The sequence below is a fragment of the Poecilia mexicana genome, unplaced genomic scaffold (genome assembly GCF_051168715.1).
Source record: "Poecilia mexicana isolate PSO_F unplaced genomic scaffold, ASM5116871v1 scaffold_6, whole genome shotgun sequence".
NCBI lineage: Eukaryota > Metazoa > Chordata > Actinopteri > Cyprinodontiformes > Poeciliidae > Poecilia > Poecilia mexicana.
Genome location: NW_028263375.1, coordinates 13,179,214 through 13,204,826, shown reverse-complemented (window position 1 = coordinate 13,204,826; position 25,613 = coordinate 13,179,214). Strand labels below are relative to the sequence as shown.

Genomic DNA, 25,613 nt, shown 5'->3' with positions numbered 1-25,613 from the left:
TCTGCAGCCAATTCCTAATTGCCTTCTGCAATGGTGTGAGATAACCTCCAGATCTTTTCTTTCTCCCGTGGCACATGTCGCGTCAAGATGGGGAAAAACAACAACAACAAAAAACAGAACAATTAACACGAGACTTTTTCTCGTTTTTCTCAGTTTGAGACTCAGTTGAAGATGTTGGGCAAAGATAAAGTCTAGGTGTCCCTTTCATCTGTCCAGTCAGTCAAACCCCGGGGGTTCATTATGTTCCACCAGCTGACGGATCAGACGGTGAACGGCAGCTGTCAGGGAACCACCTTGGACTGCAATAAGAGCGCTGACGGAAACGCGCTCCAACTCCCCACTTTTTCAACCGCAGCCAAAGTCCGAGTGATCATTACCTTCACTCTGTGCGCCGTGTCCGCCGTGTGCAACCTGATTGTGCTGTGGGCAGCCGGCAAAGGCGGAAAGCGCAAGTCTCACGTCAGGATCCTCATCATGAACCTGACGGTGGCGGACCTGCTGGTGACTTTCATCGTGATGCCCGTGGACGCGGTGTGGAACATCACGGTTCAGTGGCAGGCGGGGGACGCCGCCTGCAGGCTGCTTATGTTCATGAAGCTTGTGGCGATGTACTCCTGCGCCTTTGTGACCGTGGTGATCAGCCTGGACAGGCAGTCTGCCATCCTCAATCCTCTGGGAATCAGCGAGGCCAAAAGGAAAAGCAAAATCATGTTGACCGTGGCCTGGACCATGAGCTTCATTCTCTCACTCCCGCAGGTAAGGGGGAATGTATCTCAGCCTGACATCAGGGGACAGGTTTACATCAAACTTTTATTACTCTACACCACTGCAAAAGCACAGTTGTATAAAAAATATACAAGTGCATCTCAGTCAGTCTGAATATCATTGAAAAGTTTATTAATTCCAGTAATTCCGTTCAAAAAGCCGGAATAATAATTATAGTAAATAAACGTTTTTAAATACAGAAATGGCCTTGTTTTGGTATAGCTATGGGAGAGAACAGCTGACTTGACTGCTGACTCGTTATCCAGCAGATTCACAAGGAGGTCATAAAAGATCATTGCTAAAGATGCAGGCTGTTCCTGGTGCTCTGGCCAAGCCAAGCATATTAAATTGAATTTGAAAGAAAAACTGACAGAAAAAAGACTGTACAGTATTCACTTAGTACTTTGTTGAGTTTATTTTTGCTTTACTTGCTGCATCTGAGGTCTGGCATGGTGGAAATGCTGAGATGTTAAAGAAACCCAGATTACTTAAAGCGCTGATTTCAGCTGCAGGTCATGCCTTATGAATCCTCCCCAAGCTCATAAATGTGCTTTGTTTCACAATCCAGTCAAAGTTGTATCCATCCCTCTTTCTTGTGCAACTATTTGTACCATACTTTTTCCTTCCACTCAACTTTCTATGTACGGTATACGTTTGCATGCTACACTCTGAGTATTCTCCTTCTTCAGGAATGACCTGTTGCGAGTTACACTTTGTGAAAAGAGTTTCAGTGATCGCATACTGGATAATTGTCAAAAACAAAATTTTTACTCGTCTCATGTAATATTATAATTTCCTGATAAATTGGCTTAAATTCTGTTTTTTTTTTTCAGTGCCAGGACAGAAATAAGTTCTGGAAATACATATTTGCATAACCACTGTATGCAATACATGTGTATAACCATTTTAATTCGATGATTAAAATAAAATTTTATTGCTACATTGCTACAACATCTTTAAAAGGATCTCCTTTAAAGGCACATAACCTCTTCTGTCCAAGTCACAAAAACAAGCTTTAAAGAAGGGTGAAGGTTCTGAAAATATACCAATTACAGAGTGATTAAATTAGTCTGAGAGACTGAGCATAAATGAGGCAGCTCTTCATTTAAATTAAATCAGATCTTTGTGCTTTGTGATCTTTGATCAGGTGCAGCATGTCCATGCCTCAGCTCTGCAGAATCTCTGCAGGTTCCCAAACATCAGGGAGGAAGTCGCTAATCAAGTCTCAAAACACTCCTAGAGCTTGACAGCTAAACAAAATCTCTGCCAATACCTGTAAATTAGCTGTGTTTCATATGGTGCAGTGGGTCTAAAATAGACAGGAATAAGTCAGACCTCTTATTTAAATCTAATCATTTAAACCAACTTAGCAATAAGCTGCTAGAAGGAGATGGATACAATTTTGAAATGCAATGTGTTGTACATTTCTAGTTTGTTGAACAAAAAAGAAATATTTGCCTTTTGCATAAATGCTGCCTATAAGAATCTTTATTTTGTTCAGACTTTTATGTTCTTCAAGATCAGTGTTTCTCAACCCTGGCCCTCACCGCCCCCTCCTGTCCTGCATGTTTTAGGTATTTCCCTTCTGCCACACACCTGAATTGTATCTCTGGGTGATTAACAGGTTTCTGCAGTACTTGATGGTCATGCAATAATTTGAATCAGCTGTTCTGGAACAGAGGCACATCTAAAACATGCAGAGCAGGGGGGCGGTGAGTACCAGGGTTGAGAAACACTGTTCTAGATCTTTTGCTTTGCTTACAGATAATCAGATAAAAGAATACAGATAAAAGTTGCATTAAAAGTCCATTAGAAGTGCCAACTTTGCATGATTTTGCAAATTATAATTTAATGCAAATTTGGCACTTTTAATGGACTTTCAATGCAACTTTTAGAACAACTTTGCATTAAAAGTGTAATTATTTACCGAATGACACTTCATGACAACTGTCATAAACATTCATAAAGACTTCTTTATGTTCATGACAGGTGTTATGTCATGTTTATGACAGTGTCATGTCAGTCTTATGCACACCCCTTCAGATAAAGTGTTACCATTTAATTTATTATTTTTGTACGTTGGAAATAGTATGTTTTGGTAACCCAGCTTGAAGGAGAACATTGAACCATTTATGTTCTACTTAATTGTATCAGACTTCTCTCCTTTTTTTAAGCCAACTTGTTCTCCCTGCTGCTGGTGATGTTTTGTCAAAGCTAGGATTCACTTTGCTCTGGCCATTTAATTCCCTAAATCAGTGTTTCTCAACCCTGGTCCTCACCGCCCCCCTGCTGTGCATGTTTTAGATGTGCCTCTATTCCAGAACAGCTGATTCAAATGATTGCGTGACCATCAAGTACTGGAGAAGCCTGTTAATCACCCAGAGATACAATTCAGATGTGTGGCAGAAGGGAAGTACCTAAAACATGCAGGACAGGGGGGGGCGGTGAGGACCAAGGTTGAGAAACACTGCCCTAAACTAAAAACTCTGGACATTATTTTTGATGCAGAGATAACTAAATATTTAATAATGTTGCACCTACAATGTAGCTGTAGATTTTGGCCAGATAAGGAATGTTTTAACTTGTTTTTTTTTTTTTGTTTTTGGGTTGTTGTTTATTTGTGGCTGAGACATACAAACAAAGAACATATAACAAGACATCTGTTGCAGTGCAATGCATCATGTGGCTCAGAGAGAACATAGGAAACCTTTGTTAACAGCCCATATTGGCTTAAGTACCACCAGAAAACATAAATTTTTGCCCCGTTATATATATATTTCATGGATTTAGAAATCCATGAAATATGGATTTCATGGATTTCTAAATCCATGAAATTCTTTTGTTTTTTGTTAATCACTCAACAAAAGACCTCCTGATGCTCTAAGCTCTGTTTTTTATTTTCATATCAGTATCTAAGTTGGTTCCTACTTATGTTATACTGGGTTGTTTTTATGTGCAAACTAACTGACATAAAATAGTTAGTTTTTACTGATGTTATAACTTCAGTAAAACCTAACTATTTTATGTCAGTTAGTTTGCACATAAAAATAATGCAACTGCGTAGTGGGAAATGATGTTCTCCAAACAAGTTAAATAACTTTTTGCATTTTAAAATAGTTATTTAGGAGTTTATGCTGCACAGCAAATTCAAAAGTGTTCAATTTCCAGTGTAAGTGTTGTATGTTAAAACTACAGCGTTAATTCAACAACATGAGTGTTAGTGAGTGTTAATGACAAAGCGAATAATCAAACTTACAAAAATGAAAAAAAAAAAACAAAAAAAACATCCAGGGTTCAAAAAAATGCAAAACAAAGACAAACTGGAGACACAGAAAGATCACAAGGAAACCAGGGAGAAACGAGAAAAGTGACGAGACGAAGCGGCAACTAGTGACTAACAGTCATGCTGTTGGACTTTGGGAGGAAGCCGGAGTACCCGGAGAGAACCTACGCATGCATTGGGAGAACATGTAAACTACATGGAGAAAGACCCGGGGCTGGGAATTGAAGCCAGGATCTTCTTGTTGCAAGGCAGAAGTGCTACCAAGTGCACCACTGTGCAGGACCTGGGCTGATGAGCAGGTGTGAGTGGAGGGAGTGAAAGCAGATTGTGAAGGGATAGAGAAAGTGGCAAAGGAAAGGGGGGAAGAATACACAAGGGGAAACAACCAAAATACAAACACAAAGGAGTAAGGAGACTAAAGGAACCTAATTAAACTAGAACAAAGGAAAATAACTAGAAGCAATAAATAAACATAATTAGAATCACCAATGAAGAACAGATGTGGAAAACAAAGCTGAATTAAAAGGAAACAACTAAGGAACACGAGGCTCCGGAGGCCGATGGGACACTCAACGAAACCCTGGAGGTCGGCCGAGAGACCAGAGGGACTCTCCACCACACCCTGGAGGTCGGCCGGGAGACCTATAGGACTTGACACGAAGCCCTGGAGGTCAGCAGGTCAGCATTCTCCATCTCCAGGGAAGCGTTTGTCTGCTCAAAGGCGGTATCCTCCAGCTCTAGGTCGGCGTTTTTCTGCTCCAGGGTGGTGTTTTTTTGCTCCAGAGCGGTGCTTTCCAGCTTCAGGGCGGCTTTCTCCTGCTCCAGGATGGTGTTTTTCTTCTCCAGAGTAATCAATTTCTGCTCCAGGCTGGCGTTCTCCATCTCCAGGGAAGCGTTTGTCACCTCAAAGGCGGTATTCTCCAGCTCCAGGTCGGTGTTTTTCTGCTCCAAGACAGTGTTTTCCTGCCTCAGGGCAGTGCATTTCTGCTCCAGGGTAGTCTTTTTCTGCTCCAGGACAGTGATTTTCTGCCCCAGTGCAGTGCATTTCTGCTCCAGGACAACGCTTATCAGCTCCAAGGAGGACTTTTCCTTCTCCAGGGCGGTGTTTTTCTGCTCCAGTGTGGCGTTATCCTTCTTTAAAATACTGTTTACTTCAAACAGTTTTTTTAATTCATCGTCCTTTTTGCGAAGCAGCTTGTCTTTCTCAAGTGCAGCTTTTTCTTTGTTCATAAGTTGAATCTTCAGCTCCTCGTTTGCTTGGATCAGAGTCTGTCTCTCGATAGTCATCCTGCTGACTTCTTTCAAGATGGTTTGGAGCTTCTGCGTATCGAAAACTAAAGTTTGTTGTGTTGAATCAGAAGACGACGCCTGGCTGCTCTGACTCATTCTTGATCGGTTTTGTCTACACAAATCCAAAAACTACTCAGTATTTTCCTTTGTTTGTTAGAAATTGGCTTTTTAGCTTGAAAAGCTTTCGCAATCAATCTCTTAGGAGACAATCCTACTTGCTCTGCAACTTCTGAAATGGTTATGACCATGCACCTCTGTGATGTCACTCTTGCTCTATAAGAGTGACATCAATTCTCTTTGTGACATCAATTTGCGTGGTGTCACAAATTGAAGTCAATACCTCAGCAGAACAACTAGAAAACTGCTGAAGTTTGAATAAAAACAAACTTTACGGCTGAATTAGCTAGTCCATGGGTCAGAGGCCAAAATTTGACATATTTGTCCATTTCAGGGTGGCAAAGTCTATCAATATTTTTTTAAAAGATACATGTCTCTAGTTAATATTTTGGTATGATAGCCCTTCTAAAATGGTAGCTGAGTCATAGTTATCAGCTCTTGAAGTAAACAACCCCTTTGGAAAAATTATGTTTTTTGAGACTGGTGTATGTCTGGCTTAGGCTCATGGTATGGGCATTTGTCAAAGGTTTATAACATAGTGTTTGGTATCTTCTTAAAGGGGACACTCTTGGCTTTCATTTATACCAGGTTTTGAGTCTCTCTGACCAACACAGAGGTCACTAGAGCTTGTCAAACCAAAAATAATACACATTTTTCCACACCTTTTGACCAAACTAGATACATTTCTTTTATCCCAGTGGTATCCAGGGACATCAGGGACACAAGAGTTGACAACTGAAATACTCAACACACTCTAAGGAGTCAGAAAATGTATGATATGCCTTTACTGTCTCTCTATGGGAGGCGATTATGAGCTGTAATTTGAAGTTATATTCCTCATAATTTCTTAGAAATTTTTTTTTAAAAAACATTGTGGTGTGAAAACTATGGATAAAACAGGAAAGTATTCCAAATATTTAAAACATAAAAACTAATAAAAAAAACATTGATACAGAATAATATAAGACGCTTATTTCATGATATTGTAATATTGTTCAGCCTTACCATAATTAGACTATTTCTGTGTTTAAAATCCATTTTAATTAGTTATTATTTAGGACTATTTTCTATGAAATTGAGTTTGATTAGTTTGAATTTAATTACTGAAATTCATGGTTGGGGTAATGTCATCATTAATCAAATCTATATGACTTATAACAGCATTTAATTTCCCTTTGGGATCAGTAAAGTTGAATTTGTATCATTTGAAGGCAAAATTTTACTAAGTATATTTTTTGTCCAGTTTCTAGTGAAAATATGTTAGTACACTTAAAATAAGACAGAACTGATTAATAAGCAACTTCTGAGCAAGATATAGAAGCTTGTTTAAGTCAATAATTCCTTAATATAGATTAAAACAACTACTAGTTCCACTGGTGTAATATTTCATTTATAATATGAAATGTTATGTGAAATAATCTGATGATGTAAGAAATTAAACAAATAGATCACTCAGTCTTTAAACAGAAAAATAAAACAGAATTAAAGCTCTCAAATCTCTATATAGCACAGAAGCCCCACATAGTTGAACATTTATCAGAGCTAGCTTGGTAAATCTGGCTAATCGTTGCTAATATTCTCCATCAAAATGAGAAAATTGACACTTGGCGTGTTCCATAATAATAATAATAATAAAAACTATTGAGCTTAAAGACATAACAAGGAAATGTCCGGTTATTTTCTTTGTTTTTCTATCATACCGTTAAGCTGACAGCCCCTCTCTCATTACCCACTTTCCTGTCAAACTACTTCTAAATACAGGCAAGTATAGCCAACAAAACCTTAAAAAAAAGGTGATCCAGAGAGCAATCATTCATACATAGAGTACTCCAAAATTGTACTCCAATCAGAGTAGTACACCTTATACATGTTTAATTAAGCAAGTGTAAAATGTATTTGGTAAACTGCTCAAGTACTGAGGAACTGATCATAATACCTAATTTAATAATCACAATGTGTCCACAGGCAGAGCTCCAAAAGTACAAAAGTTATGTGAAAATTCTGGTATTGTAAAGAGTGTTACTAAAATGTGTATACAAGTGAAGAGTTAGGTTTGGAGGCTGGTTCTAGATCAAATTTACCACGAGGGCCAGGGTAGTCCTTGTTTTTCCATGGCGACACTTAAAAAAGAATGAAACAAAAAAACAGAGCAATATTTGATGGCCAGTAGTTTCTGGTAAAAAAAAAAAGGTTTTAATTGCTGTAGTGGCTTTTATTTGGTAGTAAATTGACAAAAAATGTGGGTAATGAGAGAAGGGGAAGACCGGGAAGCAAACCCACGACAGCCGCATTGAAAACTAGAGCCTCCATATGTGGGTTATGCTTAACCCCTGCACCACCACAGCACACCCTGCCAGTTGCATTTTACAATTCAGATTTCTATGTTAATATATACTTTACAACGTTCTCTGTTAGATTAACACGTTGATAGTGTTAACTTTTGACAAAATACACTAGTGTTGGGTAAGTCAACACTGATGTGTGTTTAATTTCAAGTACTGTGAGTGTTGATTCAACTATTTCACAAATAACACTTTCAAAAGTGTAATTTCTACACCATCCAGAGTGGACCAATATAGACGCTTTCAAAGTGTTGAATTCAACTCTGTAGAAGTTGATGGAACACTTCCAAATTTGCTGTGTGAAAGATGACATGAAGGTGCACTCAAATAAAAAGCCTGCAAAGCAAAACAAGATTATTGAGACAGCAACATTCCACCAAAACAAGAGCCCAGTATGAGACGGAGAAAGCAGCTGGCTTACTGACTCATCACTGCTGCTGAGAAACACCTAAAGGTTACAGTCCACCTGTATCCACACTGCATATCAAAATGCCGCTGTGCAACGTTGTCACAGTCTAATAGGAGCTACTACACAGTATATACATCACTTTCACAAAGTGAGAAACTTTAAATTCATGAGCGGCTTTGATTTTGGCTGATTTGTTTTATGCAGTTTCTCTTAATAATCAAATCAGCATTCTGAAGGGTGTCTGAATTCTTTACCAGCACGTTTTAAAAAAGTATTGCATTAGTCTAGTACCTACTCAAGAGTCAAATAATATTTCTGTCATGATCCGTGTTTCTGTGTGTTTATTTTTAGTTTTTTCTGTGTGGTCCTGTTCCCTGTCTCGTTCCCTTGATTACCCCTGTGTGTATTTAGTCCCACCTGTTGTCTGTGTTCCTAGTTTAGCCACAGGTTTGTTTCACCATTTCTTGCAAAATTTAACAATTTAGGCAACAGTGGATCAAATTGCAGCAGTGATATATATATATATATATATATATATATATATATATATATATATATATATATATATATATATATATATATATATATATATATATATATATATATATATATATATATATATATAGCGCAAATCAGAAAAAGAGACAATGCTTGCAGGTCTTCTCCAAATCTACAAAATGGGATAGTGGGGATCAGACAACAAAATCCCTACTGTCCCATTTCCAATTCTCTGAAGGTGATAATCAGGTGTTAGCTGTTCTATGGGAAGGACAAAACCATCCTGGTCTTCCTTGAACTGATGAGGTTTGAAAATTGGTCAGAGTCTAAAATAAACAATTTCGGCTGCCTTAGAAGAATAAACTCTTGACATCTGAGGCGCACGCACCCTGTCCCAGCTTCACTGCTCCAGGATGCCGGGGAAGTGTTAACAATGTCATCCATGTGATACAGTGTCATCCTCGACACCCCAACTGGCCCAACAATATTAATATTCCTGGATCAGAACATACAAGTAAAAATCAAGACTGCTCAAGTGTTTTGATAAAGAAGAAAGAAATTAATAAATAAAACTGCTGACCCTTGAAACAATTTTTCATCTTACTTCCTTCTCCAATAAGTTCTTTGAAATATGAACCCTATTTCACAAAGCCCATTCGGTTTATTGTTTTGTTTGTTTATTGACTATATTTTAAAAGATAAAAAAGGAAATTATCTTATGGAAGCTGGTTGACTTTAATGCTGCAGCCTCTGAGTTCCAAGACTCTCATCTCACAGCAGAATAATGCAGTGAATGCTGGATTCTGGTCACTTCTCTGTGTCTCTGCTGTGGAAGGTCACCGTATCAATTTGCATTTACCATGGCATCAAAGGAAAGGTCAAGGCCACTAAGTGTAATTTGCACATGGTGTTAGGTTGTTACACAGGGACTCCTAAAATGAAGCAAATCTTCCGTCTTAATTACATTTTCCATAAATCGAAAGTTGTTGTATGTTGTTCATTGCTACAAGAAAATATACTTTTCTTATGTCAAATACATCCACTTAATTATGGTTAACTTTGTCAAAAGAAGACTTTTGACAAAGCTGTAATTACAAAAGACTTCTCAGTCTTTTGTAATTACAGCTGCTCTGATCTATTTTAGCTGGCTGCACAGGCAAGTCACTGAACTGCAGTGTATGGAGGGTAACACCCTCCAGATTCAGTAAGATCTGTGTCCAGTGTCAGATCCAACACACTGACTATATTTTGGGATCTGGATATTTAGGTCTGATATTCTTGCTTTTCCATGTGCTGCACATTGCACATTTAATTGAAAACTGGTAAAACACATTGGATCAGATGCTATGGGTACAAAATATTGCTTGAAAATATTAAAGGTTTAAACTGGTGCTTCATTTTTGTAGTAGAAGATTTTGGTGATATTTACAAAAAAAGTAAAAAAAAAAAATTCCCTATTCACTGATTCTTACTAATGACATTACTTGCAAGACAAAAATACAAAAAATGCAGATCCAAGGTTTTTGCATAGCAGGTACCGCTTACATCCTCCAGGTTTCAGAAAATATATGCCAGGCAAATGTCTACCTTTGTGTTGCATCATCACCTCTGTAGTATCAGATGGAATAAGTTTTTGTAAAAAAATGTTTTCCCTGTACTCAGCTCATTTAAAATTTGAGGATTTTTTTGTTGTTGTTTCTTTGATGTTCTGATGAGCCGAGGTATTTTATTTGTTGAAGACACAAATGCAATTCAGATCCGTTATGTTGGACTCTATGGTCAGGTTGTTGTGCAGGATGTGCAGAGTGTAATTTGACTCCGTCTTTCAGAACTAAATAGGATCTTGATCGAAAACATTTGAGTTGTTGGATATATTTCTCCTGAAGTTTCAGACACTGTTGAGTGTGACTGACACGTACATATAGATTAGTGTAATAGAAAATTTTGTTTTTAGCCTTATTTCATCTTTGATGGAACTGATGTTTATTTTTTGCCAGTTATTTACTGATTATATCTGCTGTGTTTTTGTATTTCTGCAAGATGTTTAGCTGTTTCCGCAGCTGTGATAGTACAAGAGACCTGAAGACATCTTAGGTAAAATGCTTAATCTGGCAATTGTCTTAAAGGACTTACATGTGTGGAATGTAGTTTGTACCCTTGTTTGACCCTTGAGTAACTGACAAAGAATTAGAAGTTTCTCCTGAAATTTCTTTCCTGCCATAAAATCATTCCCTCCAAGAGGTGAGGGATAGTTTATGAGTTGGGGGTAAGGATTGTGTTTGTGGTCCATCTGGCAACAGAGATAAGATCAGACTTTGGGTGGGTCTTTTCCTTGCTGTGACTATATAAAGATGTGATGTGACTGCGTTCAGGGCTCTTCTCCTGACTGCGTTCAGTGAGACGGGTCTTAAAGACAAAGATTAATCTTTCTCTTATTATTGAAACAGATTCTCATTCTTTGATAAATGAAATTTCCAAGCACTGCATGCAGGAGTTCAAAACCAGCTCAAGTAAACTTGACTACTCTTTTTCACTTCACTGCCAATCTAATTTTCATGAGAGGCATGCATCCAGCATCAAAATGGAAAATTGAAATCAACATTGGTTAAAGAAACGAAAAGGTTTATTTTGGTTATTTTCCATCTTGTCCTTTGGGGTTGTGAAATGAAAGTGAACAAAACTCCATGTTGCTCACAGGAAGCTTAAATGGCCTAAGCATATAGGGAGCGTTTATGTAGCATATTCCTTTTGAGCTGCAGGTTTTGGCCTTGTTACACCAATTCAGTGTTTTTGTGAATTTTCTGTGGTCTGTGTTGCTAAGATTAATTTGTATTATTTTTATGTTGTTTTACTTTCAAGATGTATAATGTCTCCCAGTTGTGAATCAAATTGCTTTGAAACCAATACTGCATTCAACTAAAAAACAAAAAAACATCAGCGCCATTTACATACTGGAAACCTTAAGGGCAAATTGACAGTTCAGTTATTCTTTAAATGTGACTAAACCTTAGTTTGTATGTCCTTTCTATTCTGAAAAAGGAAAGAAAGACAGGTCTGCTCTTAAAGGGCAAAGTCTTTCTGAACTGATGCTGTTTGCCCCATTAAACTGAGTTGTAATGAATGGATTTAGGGAAATCTTGCAGAAATTATTGCACATTAATGTAATTTTGTGATTTATGTAAAACCTGAAAAAAAAGCATTCCATTTTTAATGACCAGAGCAGTCAACCTTCTGAAAGGTAAGTGGGAATCTTGACTCAAGAAAAGAAATAAAGAAAAAAACTTAATTGCTAGGTTTACAAAAAAAGTTTAGTATGTAAAAGAAGATAGAATCTATCTTCTTTCTGATACATCATGAATTAATTCATTTCCAGTCAGATACTTTTGCTTCTCATTTCCCTTTACCATGAGCAGCTACAAAACCCGCATCAAATGTCCTGATAAAACTTCTTCTCATTTTTGAGGGTCACCCAAGTGTTTAAATTCAGCTTATGTTATGCCCTCAATTTGAATGATTTCATGTCACTTTATTAAAAACAGCCTAAAACTGATTAGAAATGGAAAAAGTTGTAGAAAGTGGGAAGACAAGATTGAAAGTGATATTTAGATTTAAGGATCAAAAATTGAAACTTTATCTTTGGTCAAAAGATAAAGTTTTTTGCTTTGTTTAATAGCAATAGGTGTTCTGGATGTCTTGGTGGTCTCCCTTTTTGGATTTAATACTGAGTTGGATACAACTTAATTGTGCTTCAAAAAATTACTGAAAGACAAAGTTTAATGATATAGCACATTTACAACAGCCTCATCTGACCAAATGCTTCACAACAATCACACAGATAGATCAATGACAAAACGCAAAAATAAAATTAAGCAGAGCGAAGGCGTACAAAAAAAAGAAAAAAAAAAAGAAAGAGAAGTCTGATTTTGTTTTGGTTAATGAGGCCACTTCCTGAACCAGGAAGTCTGAACACAGAATGCTGATTCTGTGTTTGAATCTCTGGACACACCTTAACATGAACATGCTCTTCCAGGAAAGGAGACACCATGAGGAAGATCATCCAATCAGAGGTGGACTATAAAAACCCCAAACAGCATTAGCTTCTATTCAGGGATCCCCTTTTGTAAGCCCACATGCAATGCCACAAATATGTAAAAAAAAACAAAACAAAAAAAAACATCATCTTATACAATGTTCTTCCCTCACTTTTATTCACTACTGGAATAAAAGTAGTGATGCTATGTTTAGCATAAATGTTGCCTCATACCTTTTGATTTTAGTTGGCCTTCAGTTCTGTGTGCTGTTTGCAGCAGCGTCCTTCACAGCCCGGCTGCTGGATCATTTCTTTGGTCTTTTTTTTTCTTAACGGAAACTTGTCCATTTCATGCTTTGGTTGAGGAGCAAAGCAGCTTCATAGATTTGACAGTCAGCCAATTAGAAAGATGAGCATGACTATTTTTATTTACATTTTATTATAATTACTGTATTAGGAAATCTAAAATTAAAAATGTATGACTACGAAATTTATTAGAATTAACTTTTTTACTTCGTCCAATTTCATGAGGCGGCCCTTAGCCACCTGCTGGCTCCACACCTGCGCACATCAGAACAAAGAACAAACCACTGTGACGTTAAAATCAGGTTAATAGAGCTGTTGTCTTTTTGTTTCTACAGATGTTTATTTTCCACAACGTGACCATAACAGTGCCTCAGAACTTTACCCAGTGCACCACCCATGGTAGTTTTATCCATCGCTGGCAGGAGACCCTCTATAACATGTTCACATTCACGTGCCTCTTCCTCCTGCCCTTGGTCATCATGATTTTCTGCTACACGCGAATCCTGGTGGAGATATCCAGCCGCATGGCTCAGAATAACAGTAAGTCACGAGTCTCTTTTCTTCAGGTCAAAATTATTTTCTAGATCAAAGATGATATTTTTCTTTTTTTTCCAGCTCTGTCCAGAGACATCCATCTCCGGCGTTCTCACAGTAACATCCCGAAAGCTCGGATGAGAACTCTGAAGATGAGCATCGTCATTGTGACTTCTTTCATCATCTGCTGGACACCATATTACCTGCTTGGCTTGTGGTATTGGTTGTTTCCTGAAAAAATGGAGGAGACGGTCTCTCATTCGCTCACTCACATGCTGTTCATATTTGGCCTCTTCAATGCATGTTTGGACCCCATCACCTACGGCCTGTTTACAATTCACTTTCGTCAAGGTCTGAGGAGACGTCGTCAAAGTTCGACCGCCCACACAGAGTTAGAAAACAACACCTGTCTGGTACAAGTGTCTGGCTTATCATCTCGCAGGCAGATCACCTCTGGTGGTTCCGGTAAACAAACAGGGGAGGAAAGTGACAGCAGCAACTTAAAAAATGCCTCCTGTCCCGTCATTTCAGTGAGTAAGGTTTAATGGCTTAAAGCCTTTCAGGGAAAAGCGGGTGTACTGCTTCATTGATCTCATTATGTAAAGCCTAATGTGTTAAAGTCTAAAAGTGTTGGAAATATCTCATTTCAATTACACCCAGGTCGAATGAAAAGATTTAGAAAAGTAAATGCAAAATCTAACATGCTACTGTTTTTGTAAAGAATGAAGGAGACCATCCATAGAACGCAGCAAAAGTTTCATGATGACAGTGACTCTTAAAAAACATAAACAAATAAAAATCACAGTTAAAAAAAAAGTCAAAAAATTTCTAACTTGACAAATTTATGCTCACAAAGCACACCCACTGCTGACGATATGATGATATGATTATTGACTGCATTAGGGCTGTCTGCTGCAGCCATGGTATAAACACTATTGTCTTTTCATTGCTCAGTTTAAAGTTTCCTTTAAGACAAGACTGGAATCTAATGCAGAAGATGTTTAGTATTAGCAAGAAAATCTTTTTTTTTTGTTTATAACAGCTACCTCTGCTTTAGATATACATCAGAAAAGTGCATTTTATGTAAAGCCTGTTTTCAATTAACCTCTCGTAATTTATTTAAGATTTTGAGTTTTTATCCTAACATATAAAGCTATACCTTACAAATAAAAAAAATGACAACAAAACAATTTAATTTACTTACAATTCATTCAACACACTTGTCTAAATTGTCTTTGAAACATTATAACATGGTGTTCATCATAAATTGTCTGATTTGTGCACAACTCCCAAGCTGGTGGATGTTTCCTCCTACCTCCTCCAAAGTGTAAATTTAATCTCCCAGATTCATAATAGTTTGGTTGAGTCTTATTCTTTAAGGAACTATGTATATATAAAAAAAGAAAACTCTGAGCAGCTTACTTGTTGAATCCAACCCCCCAGCTGATGTGGATGTGCTTGCTGATTTGTCGTTTTGTTTAGAATGGCTGGTCTTGTTTTCCATGGCGAGACATAAAGTTGACAAAATTGAAATGATTCTTAGAGGGATTAAAAGCTGCGCTGTTTTGTCTTTTACTTTATGTATATATTGACTTTTAATTTATTCAAAGACACTTTAATATGCTCACAATGTTGCTGTTTACACGGGACTCGTGTTTATATAAAGTTTTGATCTACAACAATCAAAGGTCATCTGGATGACAGGAATGTAAACAAGCACTACAGTGTCTGTCCTACAGATGTAGGAAGTTTTGGACCTGCTAAAATTCTTTCATAGACTTCTGTGCCAGTATAATATAATATCAGCTGTTTGCTTATTTGCATTTATTGTGTTCTCTATGCGCTCAAATATTTTGCATGGCACTTGAATACTTATTGATTATTAGATTATTATTAGTGTTCTAAGCTCATTATGTTGTGGATTACTGTCAGTTTTCAATCAAATCAGGGCAAAACACTTGATTTTGTGATGTTAATTGGATTTCATGACTGGTTCTTATAATGTGAAAAAAATACACATATTTGCCTGTTGTTGCCAGCTCGGTTGTGTGTTTTAATGTGTTGTCAGTATCTCACTATTTTTATAATAAAATACAAAATATCTGCCTCAAAATCAATTGTACCTCAATGATCTGAATTCCATCCTAAACGCATTTTGATTTAAGGTCAGACTGACAGTCTCTCTTCATGTAACAGAGCAGTCACATCACGTAGCACAGTAGCCTCTTGCTTTATGAAGATATTAGGAAAAAATGTGTCAGTCTTAAGGAACATTAGCTTTCAGCTCATCGCAGGATAGAAGAAAATGAGCATTTCAATCAAAGTGTATTTTTTAAATGATGACAAATGGGTTAACTTTTTTAAACTTAGAAGTGACAACAGTTTGGCATATATTTTTTACAGAAGAGTAGTTTGACTTTTTCTACAAATAATTGTCGTCTGGTTAATTTTACAAACCGATAATGTCACTGTTTTGTGGAAAACATCACTCAGTTATTGTTCCTGTGTTTTTTTTTAATTTTTTATTAGTGTCTCATACGTTTATGTAATATTTTCAATTTATTAGCCATTTTAGCACTCTCATTATTTTTGCTTGTTTGAACACCTCCTACTAAAAATGGGGCCGTGCATCTACCAAAGTATCTGCATTTGCATCACATAATATGTGAAGTAATATAATTATTCTTCTACCTTGATGTTGTGACAAAATGTGTGCAAAAGTGTGTGCTGTTGTCTTCTCTGCAGAGCTCACTGGACATGCGAGAGCTGACAGGATGGCAGGTACATGCTCAGGTATTCAGGAGGTAAAGCTCACAAGTGACCCGGAGCACACATGGCATGTTCCACTAAATGACAAGGTCAAGAACGCTAGCAGATACTCCTCATGAGCGACACTTTTCAAAGGGACATGTTTTCCCCCTCTGAGAGGGTCCTTGCTTCAGAAATGTAATCGGTTGCGATGAGTCAAGCTGAAAGATTTATTTTCTCTAAAACAATTTCAAGAGAACTGAAACATAAGAGTGCATCTTTGGAAAAGCATTGGGGCCAGTTGTCTTAGTCTAATGTGGGTGGTAATAATTTATAATTCATTTTTAAGGAGAAAGTGAAGTGGCATTAACATTATATGAAATTCATACACCAGATTTCTGTAGACCAGATGGCATGGCCGAAGTAACACACCCACTCTTCAACACCGGTGAAGGAAGCCTGCTGATACATATTCACACTTAAAAGTTTTTGGCCAAAACTTCCTTTCTTTAGGTTGAATTCATCCAACTGGAAACAGAAATTCTTTCAATTCGATGTTGTAGTCTGTTGTAGTATTCCAATATTCTTTGGCATACTGTATGCCAAAGCAAACCTTTTCAAATGTGAAGAATTGACTCTATGTTTAAATTGAATTGTAATTAATTAATCTCTTTGTCAAAGTGAACATCTGGCACAACTGACTATATTTTACTGAACTAATTTACCAGTACTAGAACTGGACTGTTCTTTAAAAAAAAACTTCAATCTCAGTAAATATTTCTGCAGTTACAACTTCATCATTTGCAGTTTATCCGAGTTGCATGAGTTAAAGCTACCCACTCTTGTTTGTAGTATACCAATAAACACCAGCTGGCAGGGAAATTAAGCTAATAATTAAGTGAAATGCATATAATAGTCATATTACCAATGGATATCTCTCAGAATAGCAAAGATTAGTATATAATACATGTAATGATGGTGGAGTTGATGGTGTTATAATGGCTAACGAAGCTGAGTGGAGTAAAGATGCTAAGAAAGCTAATAACTTATAACTTGCCACTTGACAGCTCAAGGACAAAATAAAGTAAGATAAGATACTGAAAGATAAAAAAAAAAAAACTATTTCATTGAGGCAGCCTTGTTTTATGCTCTTTAGTTGTATTAATGGATTGGTGTAATTAAATGTTTGTACAAAAGATTTGGTCACAAGGAATTCTTGCAGACAGGTTTTGCAGGTGCAACCACTACTGATATACAACGTTTAGATAGATGCATACGAAATGTTAGAATGGCCAGCAGTGTGATGGACACACTGCCAAGTTAATACACAAGTAACACTTTCAAATACTGTCGAGATAACAAATGGCTCCTTCTCTGATGCGGAAAGCGACAGACGGTATATATAAAGGTTGGACTGAAGAGCTTTTCCTCTTGACAGGAAAAAGAAAGGAGCCGAGTCTGGAGGCTGGTCATCCACGAAACCTTTTGTGTCCGCTTTATTCTTCTGATTTTGTTCATCGTGAATCATCTTTTAAGAGGTCACTCAGGATACTTAAGCCTCTGTTTTTCCCTATTGTTTATAAATGTCTGAGACTGGGCTAAATGTCAAACCATCACCTGATTTTAAAAAAAAATTTTTTTTTACACCTGCTTTATAATTTTAAGATATGAACAAGGAACATGGTTCATCTTGACACAAGGTCCTTTGTTGTGACAAAGGTTTGCATATAAAATTGGTATTGCCCATTTTGTTCAAAGGTTTCTTTGAAGAGACTCATGGAAGACAAAGTATTAGTAAGCAGATTAAGGAAATTTGCTTAGCATTATTTATTACATTAATCACCAGGTTGTTGTGCACTTTTCTGTGGCCTTGACATCTCTGTGCAACTCTTTGCAGTTTTAATGGTTTTAAGATGAAAGTTGGTGTGTGCTCCAGAAATTTGTATGCTTGCGCAAGCTTCTCATCTCTGTTTTATTTTTCCCACCACGTCTTTTAATGGCTTATTTCCAATTAGTGTGAAACATTTGGGTAGATATGTAAAAAAACAAAACAAACAAAAAAAAAAACTGGTTTTATCTGTTGAATTTTCTTTACAGTCAAAATTAAAAGTAGCTTTTCTTTATAAACTGAGCTTTAAGCTTTAATTTCTGTTGTTTAAGTTGGGAAGGTGACGTCTCCATCTTTCTTTATATCAGCTTTCATTTGCAAAACAGCTGCAAGTCTGTCTGTCGTTTTGCTGGATCTATTCAGTTTCACCAAATTGCAGTTGACTGTACTAGAAATATATAACAAAAAAGTTGGAGAAACTTTGGCCTCATTTCCCATCCTACAACATCCTGGGAACGGAAGAGAGGTTTATAGACTTTTAAAATCCACACTATTTTCCCCATTTTACTCGCGTAGCATTAAACCTTTTACCTTACACACAAGTCTGCATGGTGACAATGTTCTCACTTGCCAGCAGTGAACAAAATAATGCAAATCCACATGCACACTGACGTGGACGTATATGTCAATGTGTCGTCCAGAAAATTTCCGCTTCGGTGAAGGCTATGTGTTTTTAATAGGCAATCAGATCCTCACCGCAGATTCAAAATATACTGCTGAAGGTGTGAAGCATACAAATGAAGCTGTTTTCTCACAAATATGATTTCCCATATCAGTTTCATGAACTGTAAAGTCTTTGGCTTCCATGAAGGAATCTACTTGTCTTTATAATCATGAATAGAAGGATATTAGGATTTACATCTGCCAGTCTTACTTAGATTGCATAACATTTTGATCTCCTATTATAATGTAATTTTAACAGGTAAAATTGGATATGTGGTTTACTAAAGAATGATCATTTTTGGGGGATTGAAGGAGAAAATGAGAACATCATCAACATGTTAAATTTGGATAGGATAAACATGGGAGATTAATCATTTTAATATTAACACGTAGTAATATTTAAAAATGTTACCACCAGAATACCAGCCAGTAAAAAGTATGTTCCACTTTCTTTTTTTTCTTTTTTTTACATTTATGTCTTTATAATAACAAATCTGTCCTGTTTATAACTTTATTCTTGTTAACACTGACTGAATTTCTTTTCAAGCAACATTTCATTGTTCAGCAACAAACATCCTTGCATGATCCTTTCACTAAATAACCTCTTCTTTCTAAAGTCTTAAGAAATCGTAAGGCTCTATCAAACATTAAACAGTGAAGGTTGGAGAAATGTTTTAACCAACAGGGGTGAGGATTGAACAGCCACATTCTGAAGGATGTTCAGCCTCCTTACAGCTTCAGTTTGCATTGATACTATATAAATACAGCTTAATATTTACTGGGATATTACTTTTTTTCCTTTCCTAGAAGAGTGTGTGTCAAGATTATTAAAACACATCTGGTATCTTTGTCGGCCTCAGCGTCCCTGTCACAGTGAATCTGTGAAGGTGCTCTTCTTTTAGTTTTTTGTGTTGATTTGATCAATTTTCAAGAATTTCTATAGTTAGTGATGTTTAGCGCTTGGTTAGATGATAAATGAACAATTTTGTGGGGAGCCATTAGTTGAAGGTCTCTATTTGAGAAGGTGAATTAATATGTCATGAGCAATCAGACGTCAATAAAATTACTGAACAGAAAGCCTGCAAACATTAACACAATATCTTTTTTTTTCTTATTAACTCAAATAAAAACACTAAAACTTTGCACAGCGTAATAAAAAAACATTTGGATTTGACAAGGATGGTATCAATCTTTGTTTCTGTAACTTGTATATAAAGACTTTGGATTGGCCATCTGCCACATGGATTTCTGAGCTCCTATATATCCTCTCTACCTTCAGGCCTAACAGACTTTGTACAGGAAACCTTTTTTTCTGTTGTTGAGGCTGAAACTGCTGGGAGATTCGATGTTTGAGGCTCTGGTCTCCAGATTTTTAGACAGCCTCCCACACTGAACACAACCTGCCCTATTGACTGACAGCTACTTACATTCTGGCTCTTTTGTCAGCAGGACTATAAATACAATGCTTTGTGTGTGTGTGTGTGTGTGTGTGTGTGTGTGTGTGTGTGTGTGTGTGCGTGTGTGGGGGTGTGTGTGTGTGTGTGTGTGCGTGTGTTTTCCCTTGTTTCATGGTAGGTTTGTTAATTTGAGGATGTTATAAAAGACTGCTTGTTAAGATGCTTGTGAGCTGTTGCTGAGTCCTCTTTTGGCCTGAGGAACATGTTAGGGTTTTATGGCTGTTCAGTATTAGTGAATAAACACCCAGTTGGTCTGCACCTTATCTGTGCCTCAAGCCTCTGGCTTAATTTACCCTCTAAAGGACATTCTGACATTTAGTATGGCTGCAAAATTAAACTTGTTCATGTTCATTTGAATCATTAAACCACCATTTCCCATTATTGACTGACTTGCTCACATGTATGAGAAATGACTAATTTAATATCGTTATGATTTCAACAATATATGTGTGGAGGGCTAGACTGACATTTCAGTCAGAGACTGGCTGTGTAACGAGGTTGGCATGCAAGACTGTGTCAATTTTGCACAGATAATATCCAATTCAGTCAGGGATAAATTCTAGCACTGCTGATTGAAATACAACTACACCCAGTGCTGTTGTATTTCCGTCTTCTTCCACAAAAAGTAAGAAAATATTAAATGGTAGACGTCCACACTACTCAAACTCTGTTTTAAATAAGCCACTCTTGGGCATCTTTATTATTTTGCTTATTGTTCACCCTAAGGAGTTTGTTATGAATCTGTTTTTCACAGCTGAAAGTTTTTATTTATTTATTTTTTATTCTGACAGCAGATGATTAAAGACATGTCCCCTCTTCTCCATAAATCAAAGATCTGTGAGAGATTTAAATAAATTGAATGGATATATGTTTCAGGACAAAGTGATGGAATGTTTGATATGAAGATTTTAAATTAATTAAATAGGCTTTCCATGCTACTGCACATCAAATGAATAAATATGCCAGCTGTGGAAAAACAAGCCAATTATCTTCCAGATAATCAAAACAAATGAGTGTCTTTTAGAAGTTTATGGCTACATCTCTTTTAAAGATGTGCACAGCAACACAAATAGGCCTTTCCATATTCTTCTTTAATGTGACCGCTCTTTGTCACTTACGGCAGATTTTACTTAAGTGAAACCTAAAGACATTTTTCTAAGGCTTCATGGCTTGTAAACCTACAATCATCTATGTGTACTTGCAAATGTAGCAGCATGCACACTTCACATTCACTCTCCTTCTCTTTGATTGACAAGTGGCTGAATTCAACCAGATGAAGTTGCAAAATAAAGCAGTAAGACATTTCACTTCCAGTTGACTCAGTGGCTATGCTTTTGAGAAGACTTCCACACCTCCAGATAATCCCTCTCTCAGATAATGAACTTGTTGGTCAGCCAAGCGACTTCCTTCCCATCGTTCCTAACGGAGACATTTTCATCCACTTCTCCATCTGGCTAGAGAGTGACATGAAGACCATTAGTTGGAGGTGGGGAAATAATCGTAGAGTGACGGCTAGTAATCATCTTGATTTTTTTTTTTTCAATTATAATGATTTTACAAAAGTGTAATGATAGGGAACTCGTAATGTAATTTAAGCCTGTGTTCAAGCTTCAGCTGTCAAATAGATGCCTTCAGCTTTCACTGTGGAGTTGGCACATTAACTTCAAGCTGCCCGGATCATACTCACAGCTACCATAGCTGACAAAAGATTTTTGTTGATTTAGCCAATGTGCTTATTGTCACACTTTGATCTTTGGCTAAAGAAAGTGTTTAGTGTTTAATGTTGGCTCACAGGAATCTTTGCCAACATGAGCTGCTCTGCTGTCTTTTTGTCTCTCTTTTCAAACACTCCAGGGTTAGCATGACTAAGGGACATACATATTTTACAAATTTACAAATTTGTTAAATTTGTGCAAATCTGAATTAGCACATCCACCTGATTCTGAAATGAGAGAAGAAAAAAAAACATATTTGCTTTTAAAATAGATTCATTGATCAAATGGAATTTTTAAATGAGATAATGCATTTAGGGAAAAGCCTGTTCACATTTATGCAAATTATACAGCCAGTGCACAATTCTTGGCATTTTTAAGCCTGGACCTATTGGCGTTTCAAAGATCACACTTAAAACACAACTGAAAACTGCTGGTATTGTTGGTGCAGAGGAATAAGCAGGGAATAAGTTGAACCTCTGTGCTATTGACCGTACAACGATCGGGTAAAGGATGTCACAGAAAGTACAACTCACCCTCTCCGCTGCCTTCTATTTTAGTCAAAAAGTTTGTTTGTTTTTTCATCAAATGAATGATCTAAAAACAAGTATGACTTGAAGAAAAAAAACTGTTGCAAATTGCAGGAATCTGCTCGACTTGTATTCAAGGCAATCCACTTTGTGAATCCTGTGAAGAAACAAAACAGGTGGCAGGAACAAATACATTTGCAAACACAGAAAAGATTGCAGGCCTTCCATCACCAGTCTTTTTTTTTTTTTTTTTTTTGATTGTCCTTTCAGAAACATTGATGTTTCTGTTCAAACAGACACCTGTAGGAATTTCAATTTATGCAATATAACATTTAGGATATAACAGAAATTTCTTACAGTATTACACTTGTCTGACCTTCAAGAGAACTTGCTGAGATATCCTCCCCACAGGGAGCTTGTTAACAGTTTTTTTTTTTTTTTTTTCCAGTTGAGAAAAATCTTTGTGGATTTAAAATAGTTTCAAAGTGATCCTGTGCTCTACACAGATTAACAAGAAAAGCCTCTCGAAGGTGACTGCTGGAGATTTGTGTTCCTGGGATTGTGTTGATATAAAACCAAGAGCTGCAGACCGAGAAGCAGCCACAACATTTGCTTTCTCTGACAGAGCATGGCATTTCTAAAGACCATTGTATTTGATTGCACCACCAGGTTGCCACTTATCCTCTTAATTGTAATAAAAGCATAATAGGTGTAATTCATTTCATATTCTGTTGGATTTTTTTAAGTCTTTGTCGGGCTCTTAAAATACGTTGCAATTAGCTAATTTCTTGATTATCTAATTTCAGACTTGATGGTGACTTGATTTTTTATTTATTTTTTTGTTCTGTTATACAAACTGTTCAAGTGAAATTGATGCAGCATCATAATACATTTCAAGTTCATACACTGACTAGGCTCGCTATAGGATCTTTTATTTGGCTTTGTTTGAGCCATTCAGATTTGGATTTGCGTATGTGGCGAGTGGCGTGGATCAATGTCCTTCTGCATATCCTGAGTGCACTTAAACAGAGGGCCACAAACTGATGGTGAGACATACCCTTGAGTATTTGTTAATGGAGAGTAGCTATAGCTCATCTTGTATCAGCAGAGCAACCCCAGGCCATCCCACTACTACTGAGTGATTGTACACGTGATGTTCTTTTTCTGAAATACTGTTAGTTTTATGACAGAAATAATAGGTCACACACCTTCAAATATATCTCATGAGAACACAGAATATCTCCACGGAAGCCTTGATAATTATGAAGAATTTTTTTTCTTTTTATTCTTTCAAATGACAAGCTACTTTTGGTCAGCAGAGGTTTTGGTCAGTCTCTTTCTTACTGCTAAATTATGAACACTGACGCTGAACACTGAGAAGTGAGGAGAAAGCATTGTAAAGTAAAGCTTTACTGGTAAAATCATCCCTCTAGTAAATAATTTGAGGATAAATTGGTTTCTTTAATTTGTGCCTGTCGTTCACCCCAGGGCGTTTGTTGGGAATGAGTGAAGTATGCGGTGATCTGATATTATTCTGGGATTTCTGTGACTCTACCAGACTTATCCCTGTCCTTTGTCGGCATGTCCTTAAAATGTGGTTCAATTGTCAGGGACAATCATCATCAACTCAAACCAAGAAATTAAAGGAAATGTTAATTTTGACTTCATAAAATAGGAGTAGAATATTTTCATAAAAATGGTGTTGAAATGAAAACTTCTCAGTTTCTGATAAAATTACATACACTGGGGGTATTTGGTTTCTTTTAGTCTATTCTTGGTGTCAGACAAGCTCTATTTCAGTGATTTCTTAATTCTACAAGTCTGAGGGTGTCCTTAGTGAAATGGTACACATACACTGCCATTCACACAGCACGTGTTTAACAAATCAGACAAATATGTACAGCTGAAAACCACACATTGGTTCCTATTTATCATAAAAAACTGATCTATTACCCTCACAGTCCAAATCGCATTTCCTCTGAACTCCCTGTTGTGAAATAAGAGACAAATTAAAGAAGCCAATCTACCAGATAACTGCTGAAGCAACTGATGTCAAACAGGTTTGAATGGGGTGTTTTGTTGCTTAATGACACTGACCCCCTCCCTTAATGCATTATATTTGTGTTACTGAGAGCAATAATGTCAAGGTTAACTGCATTCCTTAACAAAGCCAGTCTTTTACTTACTCAGTGAATACTCAATGGAGCTGACCTTTTATTTGCTAAACTATTCAAACAAGATGACCAAAAGCAAAGGCTTAACAGCCTACTTCAATAGCTGAATGGAAATGACAAACAAGGGAGCTGTGCAGAAATTAGTATAAGAAGGGATTTTTACTTGCAGTCTGTGAAGTTTTCTGGGGACATCCCCTCCCCCCTCCCAAAAAAAAAAAAAAAAAAAAAAAAACTAAACGTGGGATTCATTATTAAACACTCAGGAAGATTGGAAGATTGTTTATAAGAAAAATACATTTTACAGTAGAGGATGTTCGATTAACTCGATCAAAATTTGCTCGGAAAAAGCTTCTTTTCTCTAAAAAATAGGAATAGGAAGACCACTTATGTTATCATCTGCTAAAGGCTAGATGTCTTTTGTTTTATTCTAATACCTTATTTTGTTTGGATGCATAAACCCTTCAACTTTAAGGAGTTGTACCCTCCTTTTACTATGGCTATTGCATCACTATCCAGATATTGTAACTTCTAGTTCAGAAAGACCAAACAGTGAAAGATATTTCTTGTAAAAAAGAAAGAAAAAGAAAAGACTTTGAAACATCAAGTGACAAATTGACTGAAAAGAGAACTGGGAGTGGCTCAGCTTATCTAGCATTGTCCTCTCAGCCACTTCTCTGTGATGAACAGGAGACTTAATTAGTTTATTGACTAAATATTTTGTCCCTGTCTTTGCTTGTCTCACACCGTATAAATAATTTACAAAATGTGCCATTTGTGGATGTTAGTAGTAATTTAGTAATGACTTCTTTCTCTCATACTGTTGACATCAGTTTGCTGGTTTTTCCTCTCTGCCTTTGTATTAGCTGA

The 25,613-nt window shown here is 36.8% G+C and overlaps 1 protein-coding gene across 1 annotated transcript; it reads left to right on the top strand.

Annotated features, from left to right (window-relative positions):
• The first annotated feature begins 240 nt into the window (after window positions 1-240).
• gnrhr4 (gonadotropin releasing hormone receptor 4) lies at window positions 241-14,896 on the top strand. The gene is made up of 3 exons (XM_015008155.2): window positions 241-756; window positions 13,376-13,580; window positions 13,656-14,896. Exons 1-3 carry the CDS (start codon window positions 241-243, stop codon window positions 14,117-14,119), a joined length of 1,185 nt encoding a protein of 394 aa, XP_014863641.1. The 3' UTR covers window positions 14,120-14,896.
• The last annotated feature ends 10,717 nt before the right edge of the window (window positions 14,897-25,613 follow it).